At 35.2% G+C, this 16,989-nt stretch overlaps 1 protein-coding gene and 1 pseudogene across 1 annotated transcript; both read right to left on the bottom strand.

The window, feature by feature from the left end:
* Nucleotides 1-1,052: 1,052 nt before the first annotated feature.
* Nucleotides 1,053-3,433, bottom strand: LOC114541110 (oxydoreductase ptaK-like). Its single transcript, XM_028561090.1, has 2 exons — nt 3,018-3,433; nt 1,053-2,760 (listed from the first exon to the last, which is right to left on the bottom strand). Exons 1-2 carry the CDS (start codon nt 3,431-3,433, stop codon nt 1,053-1,055), a joined length of 2,124 nt encoding a protein of 707 aa, XP_028416891.1.
* A 7,134-nt stretch (nt 3,434-10,567) lies between these two features.
* LOC114541101 lies at nt 10,568-15,559 on the bottom strand (annotated as a pseudogene).
* Between the last annotated feature and the right edge of the window lie 1,430 nt (nt 15,560-16,989).

The following is a 16,989-nucleotide window of genomic DNA, read 5'->3' as shown; positions in this document are numbered from 1 at the left end:
AAGGCCGAAAAAATTACACCATTTTAGCTGACAGGTTTATTTTATTTTCCTTGTTTGAACATTTTGTCCCGAGAACAAATATCTTTGCCGAATAAATCTCGCCTTGAATAAATTCCCGCGTGAAACACGCGCGTCTCCGAAAGGCAAGCTAAACCCGTTTTCCGTGACGTGATATTGATGCTTTCGATTGTTTGGGAAAAAAAATCCGCAGTGCCGATCGCTCCCTAATTTTCCCGCCCGCTCGCAGTATTATGAAACGCCCGTGGAGCAGGTAGCATGTTTACCTTTTGCCATCGTAATTGCCAGCCAATGAAATAGCTATGTATTTCAATACTGAAAGTACGATCATATATCAGGGAGATAACACAGTGACAGAAACGAAATGTCTGTATATCACTTTCTGAATTATTGAATTCAGTGACGGCGGAATGGGGGGAGGGGTCACCATTGAAGTAAATACAATTGGAATTATAATTATGGGGGGGGGGATTGATGCCAGTGCTTTTACTTTTTCTGAGTTATGTACCCACTAGCATCACGGACAATAGTAGAAACACACGCCAACACAAGGAAAAATAAAATCTTAAAAAATTTTGAAGTGATTTTGGAAGGAAGAAAAAACAGAAAAATTATTGTAGGGAAAAAATGAGTAACTCTAGGTGGACACGACTTGGAAATGTAATAATGTAATATTGTCGTCTTCAAGAACGGAAAGTGCTCAATACAAGACAATTTTGTACACCATTTAATTTAATGTTTTCATTACAATTTTTTAAAATGAATAAGTTGCTACTTCAAGTTTCATGCAACAAGCAATCATCAGGCAACTAATTTAAATTAGTAGATAACTACAATGATAATTTTTCTAAAATATTCAAAAGTAAACTGTCCTGGAAGGCTCTTACAAATACATTACAAAAAGAACTACATATTTCAAGTTATTTTCTTACATATTGATTCCCGGAGGAAACAACCAAGATTATTCTTAAAAAAACAACAAAATATTAGAACTGCACTCATTACCCCAAATTATATTGTATAATTCTAGAATCTTACTGATTATATAAAAAAAGGTTGATGTGCAGTGCACAAAGAGTATCATTAAAGTAGACATATGTCCTTAAATCAAACGAAGAAATAACAAAGCTGTAGTAAAACCAAACAACTTGACCGAAGAATGATACTGCGCTGATGGTTCGGATATGGCCGGGTGAAGGGGCTGCAATAGCATCTCGACATTCTCCATTTGCCTCTCCTTCTTTTGCTTTAAACGTATCAACGCTCAAACAGAACTCATCAGTTTCATTCAAAAGTGGTGTGGGAGGGCTGCTGGCACATGACGGGGCTTCACCGATGGCTAATGCCATTCCCCGGTTGACATGCTCGTCGATATGACAATGCATGAACCAATATCCTAGATTATCTGCAAGGAATTCCAAAACTACATACCCTCCTGCGGGAACAATGATCACATCCTTTCGAACGGTAGTTCTGTCGACAGTAATTCCCCCAGGTGTGCTTCCTCTCCAACTTGCTGGACCACATTTCGGCACGGTAAGATCCTCGTTTGGAGCCTTGATCGTGCCGTTGTCGTAGTAGTCAGGATATGCAATCTTTGCGATGAAATACGTGTGTCCATGCATGTGGATTGGGTGTGTAATGTCCACAGGATCTTGTTTCCCCTGAGTTATTATTGAAGAGAGAACAAATCTTGTGGTGGTGGAATTATTTAAATAGACCGTATGTGTGCAATATTTCGATCCAGGTTCTTTACAATCCACCGGATATATGCATTCTTGTTTAGTTCCTGTGTTTTCGACAAGAGGGATATCAGGCAAATAAAACTGCACGCCGTTTATCAAAGCTTTTGGCCAAATGACTTCAAAGTTAAAGAATGACAATTGTGAGATGTTACTAGAACTAGGAATATCCCTTTCTGGTGTAGGATACAGTAATCGAAGCTCTCTAACATTATAGCAGGTCATGTAAGTGCCATCGTTAATAAAATCAGTCGGAATTAGTAAAAAGGGACAGTTCAATATTTTGCAAGGAGACAGAGCATTGCTGCAACGATCACTTTGCTGTGCAATGGTTGTGGGTACGTTTTTGCTTCCACTCTTATCCGTGTAGACAACAAACGCAAAACTTAATCCAGCTACCTCGCTGTTATTGTCGCATTTCACTGCGAGGGTCTGAATATTGATCGGGTATTTAGTTCCAGGTTTTATGCCTTTCTTGGCCTCCAAAATGAAATCGTACCTTTCTCCAACGTGCACTATAAGAAAATCGGTTGTAAATTTGTTCACAAGGTAACCGTCAGTTGCGATAACGTGCAATTTGTGATAATCGATAGAAATGATCAAAATGCTCGACGCCATTGCTCCAAGAACACGAAAGCGATACTTCTTTCCTGGAACAACAAAATATTCTGAATGACTTTCATTAGCACGATGTCCTAGGATGTCTTTTGCAATTTTTTTACCATTTAAAAAGAATGACACGCTGTCATATTGTATGGGTAGTTTAGATCCATCAGGTAAACAAAATGGGTCAGGATTCCCACTTGGCTGAACATTTTTCAAACTCTCGAGTAACGTCAACAGATACTTATCAGGCTCATCGACGAACGGTCCCAATCTTTCGTGAATATCGCGTTGCGATTCGTGTACTACCAAAGCACCAAACAATCCTGCATCTCTTTGATATCTCATATGAGAATGGTACCAATGTGTGCCTTGAGGAAATGCTCGGAAGATATACCTATATATGCAGATGATGGTATCAGAAAATCTTATCGTAGGTGCATAACAATAAGTATATAGCAAAAGTTGACTAATAGGGTTATTCTGAATCAATACTGCATGTGTACTTATTATTGTTGTGTATTGAAAGAAATTTAGTGGTTTAATACTGTAAAAGGGTGCAGTGTACTGCAAGTTGCATACTTTACAATATATATAAGTATACTTGATATAAATTTTTGCTTCTCGTCTTTGCAGTGTCACACCCATGTTTACCTGAACTTTCCATTGGCTGGTATCGGGTACTGGGTAATATACCCTACACCATCGATCCAGGGAACATTGCGCTGATGCATCCCGTGAAAGTGCATAGAAGTGTCTTCATCCATTTCATTAAAAACATCAACGACAACAATTCCTTTTTCTTCTGCGATAATGGTTGGACCATGAAACGTACCGTTTACAAAATAGGTGTAGTTATTAGATGAAGTGGGATGAATCTTTCTTTTTCGAGTGATTATTAACTTGATATAACATGGGTCTATGTTTCTGCAGTGACAGGCTGCTGGTCTTCCATGTACTGGTCTGCATGTTACGTATTTTGGAATAGCTTCATTGAAGCATTTTTCGGGCGGTGGATCAGTTTGTGCCACGCTCGCTTCAAGGATCAGAAGAAGCAGAAAAAACTTCATACCTAGTAAAAATGAGAAGTGTACACGAATTGTACCATTATTTTCAATAGTATTGTTACTCTTAACAAGATTTATACGTTACATTCAGCTAGTTCTGTTAATGATAAGTCCCTATTAGAAAACCTAGCTTCTCTGTCTGATATTAGTGATCAATTGCCAATGCGGGGAACGGTCGCAATTTCCAATGAGCTATTTCAGGGCGAAGAGGATGGAACTTTATCTTTATGCCGGAAATTTCGAATCACTCATAGTGTAACGTATCTTGTTTTAATCTTGTTAAATGTTTGAACTAAATGAAGTTTATTCTAGTTTTTTTAATGTATTTTATTAAAGCTACTTATTATTATTTTTTTCCTTTCAAACGAATTAAAAAAAGAGAATCATCTGTCAAGACAGGTCTTTTGAAATCCCACAGAACGAAAGATTGTACAAAAAACATTTAAATTCTCCAATTAACATAATTTTTGATATATTATAAATAGTAGTATCTACTGTAATTTGAATAATATATAAGAATTCTATAAGGAGATATACTTATATATAGACAGATGAAATGCTATATATGAAGATATATTATGTAAAGTTGATAAGCGTGTTTATTTCGTGTACATGCACAGGTAATGTATTGCAACTTAACAAAAAGACAAACAGCACCAGAAAACATTAATCTAAATTCATTGTTGAAAATCAATTATGTTCACATCCTTATCGTATAGACAATAATTCTTGTGACTATTCTACTAAAATAGCTCAGAACATATCTCACAATGCGTTTCAGTATCTCAGAATTCCTTTCCTTGTAGATGCATATTTCATTTACTTTGTACACTTTATTTCATATAATTAACAGGTAGATTATATATCGCAAGTTAAATAAGTCCTATAATAGTTTTTTTGTAACATTTACCCCTTTTGTTATGATATATTTCCCCTTTCGTATAATAGATTGACTTATATAGTGTCAAATTATAATATATATTTATATGTGAGTGATATGGAAAAAAATTTTCATGAGGTGAAAAACGGAATGTTCAGTTCAACTTTGCTATCTGTAAAACAAGGAACGGGAAATCGGGGAAAGGAATGGGGAAAGGAACGGGGAATGGTAAAACCAGGAATGAGAAATACCGGAATCTGTAAAACAAGGAATGAGAAAAACCGGAATCTGTAAAACCCGGAATGAGAAAAGCTGGATTCTGTAAAACCCGGAATGAGAAAAGCCGGAATCTGTAAAACCAGGAATGAGAAAAGCCGGAATCTGTAAAACCAAGAATGAGAAAAGCCGGAATCTGTAAAACCAGGAATGGACTGAGCTACTAGCCCCTTCTATATTATTACCATAGTCTCTTATCATTATTAAAATTGTTCTTTATACTTTATATTTTACGCGCAATATCTTATATATAAAGATAAAACGAACAATTCAATACGTGAATAAAGCAATTTTGAGAGTCAAAATTTCGATTTCATTTTAAAGAAATCTTCAGACAGAATGAAATACGTTACTTTACAACGTATACAACACAGAGAATTAAAGCGCACGTCTGTCAAACGTCTGTTGCGAATAAAATTATAAAACTGAATATGTATATAATAACATATACGAAATAAGATATTTTGTTGATTTGTTTTTGCTCTACTATTTACTTGTATTGAGCACTCTGGTTTACTACGCACAAATCCAAGATTATATATAAATTATATATATATATATATATATTAATATATATATATATATATATATATATATTTTATTTCGTGACATTTGATACATTTCCAAGTCGTGTTCACCTAGGGTTACTCATTTTTTCCCTACAATAATTTTTCTGTTTTTTCTTTCTTCCAAAATCACTTCAAAATTTTTAAAGATTTTATTTTTCGTTCTGTTGGCATGTGTTTCTACTATTGTATGTGATGCTATTGGGTACAAAACTCAGAAAAAGTAAAAGCACTGGCATCAATCCCCCCCCCATAATCATAATTCCAATTGTATTTACTTCAATGGTGCCTTCCTGACCCCTCCCCCCATTCCGCCGTCACTGAATTCAATAATTCAGAAAGTGATATACAGTTTCTGTCACCGTGTTATCTCCCTGATATATGATCGTACTTTCAGTATTGAAATACATAGCTATTTTATTGGCTGGCAATTACGATGGCAAAAGGTAGACATGCCACCTGCTCCACGGGCGTTTCATAATACTGCGAGCGGGCGGGAAAATTAGGGAGCGATCGGCACTGCGGATTTTTTTCCCCAAACAATCGAAAGCATCAATATTACGCCACGGAAAACGGGTTTAGCTTGCCTTTCGGAGACGCACGTGTTCCACGCGGGAATTTATTCAAGGCACGATATATTCGGCAAAGATATTTGTTCTCGGGACAAAATGTCAGCTAAAATGGTGTAATTTTTTCGGCCTTCGTTTATATCTTTTCATGTTCGAATAGTTTGTTTGTTTTGTCATTGCCATTAGCAAAAACAGGACCTATGACTTACACATAACTGAAATAAATTTCGGCCTTATTTGTGAAACCAGGAATGAGAAAAGCCGGAATCTGTTAAACCAGGAATATAATATAATAATAATAATAAACGTGTAGTATTTCATCTATTATATTATTTCTATATATATTTTATATATATATATATATATATATATATATATATATATATATATATATATATATATATATATATATATATATAGATATATAGATATACACCAATTTGCAAAAACGTTGGCCGCAGATAGATAGATAGATAGAAACTCAAAGTCTAATTAGAATTGCATATCATTACATTTGCATGGGATTTCAATCATATTACACAACATATGAAATTCTAATTAGATTTCGAGTATCTATCTATATATCTATCTGCGGCCAACGTTTTTGCAAATGGGTGTATATATATATATATATATATATATATAAACATATATATATTATATATTAATATTATATATATTATATATTATATATATATATTTATTATATAATATAAATATATATATTATTATATATATATATTAATATATATATATATGTCATATATATATATCATATGTAACTATTTGAAATATACCGGTGCAAGAATATAAGTCATTACAGTAAGTTAATTAATTAACAAACGGGAACAGACTGTAGCATTGTTGTTATCATACATATTTATCATAGACTATCTAACATTATTATCATATCAAACATTATTATGTTTGTTAGTATATACATATTCAGTTTTATAATTTTATTTGCAACAGACGTTTGACAGACGTGCGCTTTAATTCTCTGTGTTGTATACGTTGTAAAGTATCGTATTTCATTCTGTCTGAAGATTTCTTTAAATTGAAGTCGAAATTTTGACTCTCAAGATTGCTTTATTCACGTATTGAATTGTTCGTTTTATCTTTATATATAAGATATTGCGCGTAAAATACAAATTTGGCATGCCAGAAAACAGTCTCACCCGCAGCTGAATGTTAAGCGCATAGAAGTTAAGCATATTATTTAAGTACAAAGAAGCTGGAAGTCGAATGAGCCGCTGAAGTTAGCACGAAGTGACAGGAAGTTGAATGAGCTGCTGAACGCCGATAAGATGGTCGCAAATATGTCACATGCGGCAGCGATTTATTTCGATTGGCAAAAATGAAGATTGGCCGCGTGTGAGAATAAGTCTTGCGCGAATTTAAGACTCTCGCTTTAGCTGTGTCATTTATACATTCGATTCATTTATACATTCGCAAAATCCCCTCGCCTGAAGCAACAAACAACCATCACTGAAATTCTATAAGTAATCGAAGTCGTATAAGTAAAATGTCAAGTAAAATTATAAAGTTGACTCTCGAGCTATCAAAATGCTATGAATAGTTTTAAATACTACAATTTTTAACGAAATTTCAATTACTTTTTAAACAGATTCTCCTTTAAAATAAATTCCCAATCAAAATAATTTTAACGAAATTGACGAATAAATTCAGAGGTGCATCATACATTTTTTTGATAAATCAACATATTAAAATACTTGCATGCTTTAAAATACAAAAGCTACTCATTTACCTGTTCAAAAACACTCGAAAAATGCTTAAAAATCGTATGCTAAGTTAAAACGTTTGCTGGTTATAAACTGACGCATGTGCATTACTTACAAAAACGCCCAATGTCCATGAGATATTGAAAAAACCCACCAAGTTTATTGATTTCCAGCTTTTTTTTTCCCGTAACGTGTTCGAGGAATTAACGTTGCGCACGTAGGCCTACAATATATTATATGCGCACGTTTTATTTTCGCTTGCTTAACTTTACGTTCACTAAAGTGGTATAGCTTGCTTGGCACCAACTTTCTTATATAATAATCTTTGAGCTATTTTTGGCGAAATAAATTCAACAGGAAGTGTTGAATGTCGGGAAGTCGTATTTTTTTATTATAACAGTGTCAACATAAGGTTATGTTTTCCGCATTTCATGAATAATTTCCACAATCAGGACTGCATGCATTATGTTGAATTTCGCGTGACCCAAAATGTTAAATCCGATCATAATGATAGTCACTTGTAACAACAAAATAAGTATGAGATGCATGGTATTGGTGAGTAGGATTTGCTTTTATTAGAGGATAGTTTAAAAAATAAAGAAAAGAACCAATTATATAAACATGCATGTAATTTAATTGGTTGCTGCCGAAGACGACCGTTCTGCTATGTGTTAAGTGTTTCAGCTCATGAAGGAAGTCGTTTCTGACTTTGTAATGGAAGCCGTCCTGTTGGTTTTTTTTACCTGTTTACATTCTTTTGCCATTGAACGATGGCAGCTACAAGGGGACAAAATTTTCCTCGCTCATCGCAAAAGTACATGTGTTAAGGAGTGAAGATTGGCTCTGACTAGAATGACTTTTTATACTATAAACTAGGACATTATCTGATTTATCATGGCCAGAAATGCAGGCCATTATGGCCGACAAACATGCGTGACCATTAAACTGTAAACAAACTGGAACGATAACTCATTGGGGGCAATTGAAGCCAGTGCTTTTACTTTTTCTGAGTTATGAGCATAGGCGGCCCAAAATTGGGCGACATTTTTTCGCGCGAAAAATTTTTCGGCACCGGTCAATGTAATGTATAATATATAATTAACGACAATGACGAATGCAGGGACCACTGTCATCCCGCATCGTACGAAATATTTTTGATCAAAAACTATAAAAATATTGCCGTATTTTGTCATGTTAAAAGTAGTTTTAGATCGTAATTCGCATGTAAGAAGCGAGGAAAATTATCAGAGATTAGTTTACTATATTTTTTTATTAGTTTCGGTCAATATAAATGATGTATTTTGTCATAGTCTAAGTGGTAAGTTTCGTAACGTAAAAAAGAGCTTCCTACCTTATGTAATTATATATTATACATTACATTGACAATGTGCCGAAAAGTTTTTCGCGCGAAAAAATATCGCCCAATTTTGGGCCGCCTATGTTATGAGCTGAAATACTTAACACCAATGTTGAGTCGCATATGAAATTAAAGCTATTGTTATAGCTATATATGTTATAGTTTCGGGTAGAAATTTCTAGAGTTTAGCTTAAAGGAAATTATCTAAAAAATATTTGGTATAATTTTTTTTCGTTTTTTTATATATTTCCTTGTAGTATAAATTTTTAAATTTCCATACCAAATATAACTTTTAAATAGCTTTAATTTAATTTGACACCCAGCCCAACGTCTGGCGTCAAGTATTTCAGCTCATAACTCAGAAAAACTACTTTGGCTTCAAGCTAATATAGGGATGTTTGTCAGGAGTTAGCATTCCAGTTTACCTACTGTTCAATGTGCGTGCCTGCGTGGTGACCGGTGAGCTCCATATATAGAGCACATAATGCACATTGGTGGTGACTTAGCGCTAATTTAGATATTCGATATGGCGTCGCGCTTCCTTATTCAGAGGGGCGAATGGCGAATCATTCAATTTTGCTTTTTATGTAACCCACAATTGAGAAGTCATGTTTGTCCACGTCCAAAACATCGTGAATTTCATCGATCTTTAAAAACTGAAAAATTGAGAGCAACTCGAGATGCCAAAGTGAAATTGTACAAGAAAGGATATACTCCGGGTATATTAGGTATGCCTTACTGCTCCAATTGGTGCTTGTTGTTGGCAGGTTTCGGCAAATGTCCACGTCTAAGATGGTTCGTAAAGACTCTTACTTTGTGCACATCGCATTTTAGAAGCCTAAAATGACGCGTAAATGTGTTCCCCAACGCGGGAAATAAGTATAGTTAAAAATACGTAGGTATATTATCCGCGCTAATTACTTTTGGGTATTAGGAACCTGGTTGAACATGATTTGCTCCAAAATAAATTTGATTATGCGGATAATATACCTACGTATTTTTAACTATACTTATTTCCTGAATTGTAAGAATGTTCATGACGAAGATGAAATGAGGTGTGTGGCACTGGGACATTTGATATGTTTAGAATGTACATTCGCACTGATAAATAAATAAGATCGATCTCTCACATTCAAGTTGATTAACGCTTTGGATGGTCTATGGCTTAATTGGGTTGTGTGTGTGTTCCTTTCTTCTTTTAAACCGCCTCCTAGGGTCCCAAGGCCTAGACACTCGTAATGAGTTACATAGTATATATACATATATATATTATATATATATATATATATATATATATATATTAAGATTACTTAAATTTATCTCTATATATATTTCTGTATTTTGATAAAAGTTCGCTTCTTGAATTCAGGGAACAAAGTTCAGGGTGGTAGATTATGATGAATTTTTTGTGAGTACAAAGACTACAGCGTTTAGATGTATTACTATAACTCTTGCACTGTTTCATAACACGCCAGCTTATCACATGATTGACCTTTGACATGTTATCATGCAATTGTAGCTTAGCTTTAAGGTATTCCTGTTGAATATTTTGTTCAGAGGGTGGTTTATAGGAAAGCAGTCATCAATTGCTTGGAGGAATTTGCGACCTATATTTGTTATATACATAAACAATTGATTAGAAATTCTTCGTATGAAATAAAAGAGTGCTCAATACTGCAAGAAAATAGAGCAATATTTATTTATTTATTTACATAATTCTTAAAAATTTCGCATCACTACTCTGAGTTTCATGCCACAGAGAGGCAATCATCAGTGGATCGCAGAACATCGCCGATAAATTACTACATATGATAACTCCTAAAATACATTGTTTTTAGATCATTCACACTTGGGTGGGAATCATGGGTGGGTATAGTTCTTGCCATTTATATAGCGATGCTGTTTGGAACTCGACCAGGCAGAAGCCATGTATAAGGACTGATCATACCACTGTTTCTCTCGTGAATCATTTGCGTAATTTTATCAAGCTCACTTTGGAATTTCGCAATGGCAGCCTGTGCCGAGGCATCACCAAACAAACTGTCAGAGAAGTCGCCAAGAAATTTCTAAATGGAGAGAATTAGCCACTCTTAATTATTAATTATGAGGCTGTTTATTTAAAACAAGTTTAAATTTAGCGTTTATGCTTGCTTTGTTGCCTTAGGGGTGAGCCCGCGAGGGCACCAAATATCGTTTGGCGGATACCAGTCTAAGATTTCTAAGATTAAGTCTAAAATTGGATTAAGCCCTTTCTTATTTATCGCATTCTCATGTTTTAATAGCTACAAAACGTACAGTGTTATATAATATTAACCTCCGTGGGATAAATCGTAGTTAAGGCATTCACAACGGAAACCATCACACCCGCTTGGTGTTTATTTGCCAACGAGGACATGACCATATTCATGTCGACCTTTCCTTTTGTGGTAGGCGGTGGTTGTCTCATCAAACTTGGAGAATTGGGATGGAAACCGTAAGTTGCCATTTGCGAAAAATTAACAGCAGCATGTTGACAAGAGCAGGTAAATATTACGATACATAGAAAATGGATCAGCTCTCCACGCTTGCTGAAAGATTTTGGGACTTTCTTATCAACATTAGTACTTCCAAAACGGTATCCGTTCTCATGAAGATCACGAATCCAGTCTTGAATCTCGTTATCCTAAGGAAACATAGCTCTGGTGAATTTTCCTCTTTAAATATATTCGCGAATGTGACCAGAGCTCTGAAGCCACACATACACACATAGCTATATATTATTATACAAACTAAGAATTTTTCTGTTTTGGTAAGTCAAACGCCCGAATTGCAATGTTTACCTTTTTAACAGATTTATCATCTTGGTAGTAAATATATATGACATCTTGTACAAATTGATGGATAGCATCCCAAAGAAGTAAAGCATCGTTTTTGTAGTGAAACTTCCTAAGATCTTTAACACCCCGTTCAGTGAGGTTCTTCTTTAGATCATAACTTTCAAATGTAACGCTTCTGTAGTGCTTCTGCATCAAAGCAATATGACCACCACCTCCTATACTCAGCACTTTATCTGCGATGCCTCCTGGTGAGATCAACTTGTTTCGCCCAAGCGTGTTGATGGCCATAATACCCTTCGTGTGGGGGTACAAAAGTTTCCATATCGGATGAACAGAGGGCAAATTTCGCCAAGAAGACACAGCAGTTGGTTCCATCATTAAGTGACACCGAAGAAGATGTGTAATCATCTGTAGTTGTGAAATTGAATTAGCTATACTTTATTCGTTTGGCCTATATTTTGGCATGAGGTAGGTTATCCAAACATTTGATCCGGGAACAAGTACACTAAGGAGTGATGGCAGTGGGCGTATTTGAGTACGTGACAGCTGTATAGAGAAAAATCTGATATAAGATAATAGGGACCTTAAGATACACCAAGTTGCGGACGTGAAGTAATACTGTCTTCAGAGCTGTAGGTAAAACTAATTAAAATTGGGTTTCAAACACTACCGGCTGACTTCATGTCACGTCCGCGTCGTAGATTTGGTGCATCTTAATTAAGGGACTTAATTAATGTAGTATAGGTATACATCAATTTGTTGCCGCAACAATAATCTAGACACAATCTATCGAGGTGTCATGAATGAGCAACTTCAAAGGTTCAAAACATAGTAATTTATATGGAGGTCTAACCTGGTGATACTGTGTGTCGGCACATCGAAGCCACAGTTTTGCCATAATCCAATCCCACTCAGAATCTTGCTGTGGTGTCCAAATTGGATTGTCTTTTCCAGGTTGCTGTCCCAGTTGAATGGCAATAGGCACGATATCATCGTTTTTTCTCAGATAGAAAAGTCCCATAGCTGCTGTTATGTAGCGTTTATCTTTTGGTTTGTTCATTGTGCTGATGCCTTCAAGAATTTCGTAGTCAACGATGAAAATCAGGCCTTGCTATGATGGCAAAAATTGAAAATGTTTATCGGTTCTTTGTCAGGTATAATTTCCGTTTTGTAGCTTCTAGATACGGTTGAGGCACCTGCACCTTCAGCTATGTTAAACAACATCACAGGTGCATGCCTCTTGCGGGGTAAATCTTGTTGTCGTCTGAAAGGAAACAACATCTGATACGTGATGAAACAAACTATGCTATTTACCTTGAGAGCTTTCTTCAAATCATAACCCCGATCCAGGAGCTTGTCCACCATTTCATTTTTCACAGGAAAATTTAGAGGCAGCTTTTCACATTTTCTGATCACTTCTGGGCTTGAGGCATTTAAGAATTGTGACCCGAACCAGACGTCATCTCTCCAATAGTCCGCAGCATCGGGAAGAGGGGTCTGAATGGCTGGAGTGACGAGGTTTCTAAAATCATCAAGGCTATCCCAGGAATCCCAAAGCTCAAACAGGCCGCTCAACCCAATGTTCGTAAAATCCGCCAAGCCAACACTGAAAAGAGATAGCGTGGCTTCCTCGGTGAACTGCACGTCCTTGGGTAGCGACGATGGGTCTTTAGCATCGATGTATCCAGGAAAATCCTGAGTGCCTGAGCTCCACTTGTACAACTCCCTGTTTCCACTCACTTCTTTAATACGTTGTTCTGCCAAAACTGTTACATTCTCCTTTGAATTAGGTAATATCGCTGAAAGATATCATAGTATATGCATGGGAGCAAAATTAAAGCATTTTGATACATACAAGTAATTGGTAATCAAACAAGCAGATTTCTTAAGTCCGTATGCAACTTCTATCCTTTAAAAATACGTCTGATTATCTTATTGTTTTGGATTATCTTTTTTCTATTTAGGTTCGGAACGCTTCTATACATGGATATGGGATAGAGTTTATGTTTTGAAAAAGTCGAAACGTGCGAAATCAGAGAACAGCAGCGGGCATTGTTATGAATAGAGCTGATGGACAGAACGGACTTAACTTCCACTTTACACTTTATGTAACTTCTAACCTTTAAAAATACGTCTGATTATCTTATTGTCTTGCATTCTCTTTTTTCCAGTCCTATACGCTTCTAATTGAATATGGGTTAGAGTTTATGTTTCGAAAAAGTCGAAACATGCGAAATCAGACAGAGCTGATGGGCAGAACGGATTAAACCTCCACTTTAAGTTCTCTTGTTGAATATACTATAAAACTTGCGATATCAAAGGTCTAATTCTGAAAGGGTTTTTTTCAAAATTCGGCTGCATGGATGTGTAGAAATATTCCGATGTAAATACATAGAAACATATTAAATGTAAAATTGTACAAAAACGGTGTAGATCCCAGTTAATTATCTCGACAACCTACTACGGATCTGATTTTAACACGAGCTTTAACGTTCTTAATTAATATTTTGTACCTTTTCCTTCGAAGACTACCATGTGTTTAATAATCCAGCGATAACAAGGGAATGCGTACTTGCTGCTTTCATCATCACCCTTCTGTATAACGATTTTAGCCATATACCAATCACTCTTTATAGGAGTAAATCATGCTTATTTAAAGAGATCATTGCAATATCACCAACGTCATCGCCCTCAACATCATACGTATCAGTTTCACCTTTCTTGAAGTCGTTGTGGAAATATTTGTGCAATGGAAATCTCTTTGTCTCTGCTCCATTTTTGCCTAAAAATTATAAGGAATATTTTTACTTACGATGCATGACGGCATAGTTCCGGGCAAACGGAACGGTTCAACGGTTCAGAACATAAACAACAGAAATAACATTAAGTTTGCCAATTGCAATTATAATTTTTCATTTCTATATATATTACCTATAAGCTGAATTGAAACAGATGCGTGGGTGCCAGCACCAATCAGATCCCCAGTTTCGACCGTAACCTTGTATTTCATAGCTGATTATACTAAAATACAAAAAAGAAAGAACAATCAGATAAATACTTTCAGCAGACGATGTTGGAAGCATTCATTTAAATAATAAAAATGTTGTGCATGTATTTGTCAAAGCTTTAGACGATGCTGGCCATAGTCATAGAACAATTCGTTTATTTCGTATTCAGTTTATAATTATAAATATCATTAATGTCTTACTGTGTTGTAACTTATTCGCCTTGTCTCAATAGTTAATCGGATAAAACCAAAATAACCTTTAAACTTAACATGCAGTTTTCACCATATCTTGATTATTCCATCGGTTACCATACTTACCATGCAGTTGCTAGCCACATGTACAAATTCGTGCCTATTTTTTATTTTATCTTGAACAACATTCATTCCCGGTACAACAACATCAAATACATGCAGATTCTATCAACAAATTTACAAAGAATAGTAATGGTAGAAAAATGATAATTATATATACGGCGATGTATTAGAAGCGCATCTTACTTTGCGCCAGCTTTTCTAATCTAAAAATGGATCATGTTGGAGCAATAACGCTATCGTTAGTATCATACTTTAGCGTGTAAGACCTGCTCTAACATTGCTAATTTTGGTGTCGTGACCATGTCAATTAATACGGTATACTGTAAAGAGAGCCATATAGATGGTGTATTGCTTGTGCATAATAGTAAAAAAGTCGATATTTATATTGTCCGCCTGATGCGCATAGTTTAGCAAGAAAGCATAAAAAGCAGACAATGTTATGATTGTTGAAAAACCCACCAAGTTTATTGATTTCCAGCTTCTTATTTCTTTTTTTCGAGGAATTACGGTTGCGCACGTACAATATATTATATGCGCACTTTTTATTTACGTTTGCTAAACTTTAAAGTGGTATAGCTTGCTTGGCACCAAGTTTCTTATATAATAATCTTTGAGCTATTTTTGGCGAAATAAATCTAACAGGAAGTCCTATGTCGGGAAGTCGTATTTTTTATTATAATAGTGTCAACATAAGGTATGTTTTCCGCATTTCATGAGTAATTTCCACAATCAGGACTGTATTATGTTGAATTTCGAATGATCCAATAGCCACTTGTAACAACAGAATATGAGAACAAATATGAAATGTATGGTATTGGTGAGTAGGATTTGCTCTTATTTGAGGATAGTATTCTGTATTTTTGCTACAGACAAGTCGGCTATGTTATATTGGATAAAAAAGAACCGATTATACTGTATAAATACGCATGTACTTATACACGTTCGTGCAAGTTGTAAGAAATAATCCTATAATCAGTAAATAACCACTTACACTAATTATAATTTCACAACTCCGTAATCTCGTGCGAAGTTATAAGAAATCAGGGTTCACGAGTCGTAGATAAATGAATAAGAAAAAGCGTTTTCTTATTATTTCTACTGAGCAATTATCTAGAAATACTAGCCCACACTAGGTGCCAAAGACTATCATTTAAATACATGTAATAAAATGCCACACTATTCGTAATCACACTGGAATTTACTTCCTCACTATGCGGGTCTTAATTAAATAATCATTTTGAAACCACAATATGGCTCAGGTCCTCAAATAAAAATTTTGCCCAAATTTCTCATGTATCGAATTTTTATGGTTATAAGCACTAGTTCATATTCACTTTAAGAACCAAAATGTTGTTAGATATTCGGACAACATAACGTATTTTAAAAAGTAGGCTATATAGAAGTTCAAAATGTAAACAAATCGTTTGTATACATTTGGACTTGACTTCCACTTTAAACTTTGAAGTAATTTATTTCACGAAAGGCATAGAGGAATGATGAAAGCAAGAACATAAGACAATGTTAAAATCTACTAAGGTTTGTACGTTTTCTAAGCTTTCTTTAAAAATTTAGAAGTGTTAGGGATAACTTAGGTGATATCGTTAGGGATATCTGTGTTTAGAAAAAGATAGGGATAGATAGGAGTAAAATATAGGACAATAAATAGGAACAATTGAGTACAGTAGTAATATTTTTAAGCCTACCTTCTTGTCACCGCCCGCGGGTCCTGCCTTCCCGAGCAACCAGCTCCCTCCGGCCCCGACTGACGCCCCCATTACTAAGTTTTGTTGTACTAATATATGTTGTACTAATATACACTACCTAATTATCCACATCTATCCACTAATTCCCCTAAATTTCCATAAACATTAATTTGGATGATCAACCGAATATAACTATTACCCAATCATGATGAGGAACAGTACCTTCCTCTTCTTGATCCCTTCAACTTGAACGTAATCGTCCGTGTTTTTACTACAAGTATAACTGGTGATGGTTGGAAGCCTACGGCTATTTATTCAACCTTATCTT

Source organism: Dendronephthya gigantea, unplaced genomic scaffold (genome assembly GCF_004324835.1).
Source record: "Dendronephthya gigantea isolate DGI-Jeju-01 unplaced genomic scaffold, DenGig_1.0 000266F, whole genome shotgun sequence".
Lineage (NCBI taxonomy): Eukaryota > Metazoa > Cnidaria > Anthozoa > Malacalcyonacea > Nephtheidae > Dendronephthya > Dendronephthya gigantea.
Note: the sequence above shows the minus strand (reverse complement) of the source record. Positions and strands in the feature narration are given on the sequence as shown.

Bases quoted from the DNA above. Each gene is read 5' to 3' on its own strand.
- LOC114541110 (XM_028561090.1), bottom strand. From the start codon at position 3,433: ATGAAGTTTTTTCTGCTTCTTCTGATCCTTGAAGCGAGCGTGGCACAA. The intron at 2,761-3,017 runs GTAAACATGGGT...CTGCATATATAG, and splicing joins CCAGCCAATGGAAAGTTCAG to GTATATCTTCCGAGCATTTC.